The 1,891-nt window shown below is 61.3% G+C and overlaps 1 protein-coding gene across 1 annotated transcript; it reads left to right on the top strand.

The window, feature by feature from the left end:
• Positions 1-156: 156 nt before the first annotated feature.
• Positions 157-1,883, top strand: LOC104412205 (cytokine receptor common subunit gamma-like; the record flags this gene model as incomplete). The annotated part of the gene is made up of 7 exons (XM_010022843.1): positions 157-317; positions 527-711; positions 873-1,015; positions 1,110-1,272; positions 1,410-1,518; positions 1,590-1,674; positions 1,776-1,883. Coding segments are annotated over exons 1-7 (954 nt in total), but the record flags the coding sequence as incomplete, so codon positions are not given.
• Positions 1,884-1,891: the final 8 nt, after the last annotated feature.

The raw sequence follows: 1,891 nt of genomic DNA, 5'->3' as shown, positions 1-1,891 counted from the left end.
GAGCAGGATGCGGGGCTGCCGCAGCCCAGGCATCACCAACACGTCACGTGTGAATGGGATGGTGGGAGCCCGGCACTGCGGGCTGGGAAAGGCTGGGCTGGCTTGGCTCATGTGGAGGAAGGCTGAAGGGATGTGCAGGGCCTCCTGGCATGTGCCATGTCTGTCCAGTGCACCCCTGGTGCGGCCGCCCGCCACCACAGTGCCCAGCAGTGCCTGTCCCTTGCAGGGGTGGAGTGTGTCCTCTTCAACGAGGAGTACATGACCTGCACATGGGGGAGCAGAGAGACGCTCGCAGCCAACTACTCCCTCTACTACTGGTAGGTGTCACTGCCCCATTGCCTCTCACATAGGAGGCTCCTGCCAGCATTGCTGGTCCCAGCAACAGCCTTTTCCTCTTCTCCAAGCCCAGAGTGGGGGATGCTTTGTCCCCAGAGCAAAAGGGGTGGGATGTGCTGGGGACAGGGATTCTGGGGAGGGCTGGAGCGTGCGGAGTCCTGGGGAGCTCCGGTGAGCTGTTGTGGCACAGGTACGAGAACGGGTCCCCCGTGGTGGAGTGCAAGCACTACCTGCAGGACCATGGCGTCAGCGTTGGCTGCCACTTCAATCAGAGCGAGATCATCCAGTTCCAGCCTTTCCACGTTCTCGTCAACGCCAGTCTCGGTGGACGGACCCTGAAGATACCCAGTGAGCGCATGGAGCTGCAGGACCTGGGTATGGAGTGGTGGGGGGCACACGCTCTCCCCTGTGGGGCTGCTGCAGGGGGTAGGAGCTGGGCTGTGCATCCCCAGGGCTGCCCCATCATGTCCCAATTGGTGTGGGGGCCACCAGGGCATGGGGAACAGCACTCATCGGGCATCACCTGTGCCTCGCAGTGAAACCAGAGGCACCCGTCAACCTGACCATCCACAACATGAGCAACAACCAGCTGCAGCTGACCTGGAGCTCCCCGTACCCCAAAGGCCACTGTCTGGAGCATGCTGTCAAGTACAAAAGCAACAAGGACACCAGCTGGACGGTAAGAGCCCCCAGGATGCAGCCGCTGTGCCCGGGGACCAGCCGTGCACCACAGCAGTGCTGGCCCTCACCACACAGCCCACGTCTCTCTGCAGGAGCACCGGGTGAAAGGAGACATGTTCTCCTTCCCCAGCATGGACCATGAGAAGTACTACACTTTCTACGTGCGCAGCAAGATCAACAGCTACTGCGGCAGCACTCAGCTTTGGAGCGAATGGAGCATCCCTGTGGTCTGGGGCAACAACTCCACCAGCAAGGGTAGGTCCTGAGTGCTGCAGTGGGACAGGATGGGCTGGGGTATGGTGGGGATTGGCAGGCAAGGGCCACTGTCGTGCCCACCCCGCTGCCATGGTGGTGCACTGGTTGTGGGTCTGCGTCACCATGGCTCTTTCCAGGCGCACCAGAGGAGCAGCTACACTGGTTCTGGATCCACACAGTCTTAGTCCCCATTGCTTCCTGCCTGATCTTGCTGGTCCTTGTCATCCTGCTGGTGCGCATGGAAAGGTGAGCGTGGGGGGCTGATGGGAGGCAGCATCGCTGGGGCTCTTCTCCTCCAACACGTCTGTCCTGCGCAGGGTGTGGGTCATCCTCATGCCCCGAATCCCCAACCCCAGCAAGAACTTTGATGAGCTCTTCATCACCCACAACGGAAACTTCCAGGTAAGGCATCTGCAGGCAGCCCTGTCCCAGGTTCACCCCTGCCCTGTGGGTTGGGGCTGGGCTGGGTGGTGGCTCTTCTCACCCCACTCTGCCCCCTGGAGGAATGGGCTGGAGTCCCCAAAGACGTCGTGGAGAGCTTCAAGCCCAACTACAGTGAGAACATCTGCTACGTGAGCGAGCTGCCCCCCAACAACAGCTACGAGCCCCTCTGGGAGAG

Source organism: Nestor notabilis, unplaced genomic scaffold (assembly GCF_000696875.1).
Source record: "Nestor notabilis isolate BGI_N333 unplaced genomic scaffold, ASM69687v1 scaffold22139, whole genome shotgun sequence".
NCBI classification, from domain to species: domain Eukaryota; kingdom Metazoa; phylum Chordata; class Aves; order Psittaciformes; family Psittacidae; genus Nestor; species Nestor notabilis.
Note: the sequence above shows the minus strand (reverse complement) of the source record. Positions and strands in the feature narration are given on the sequence as shown.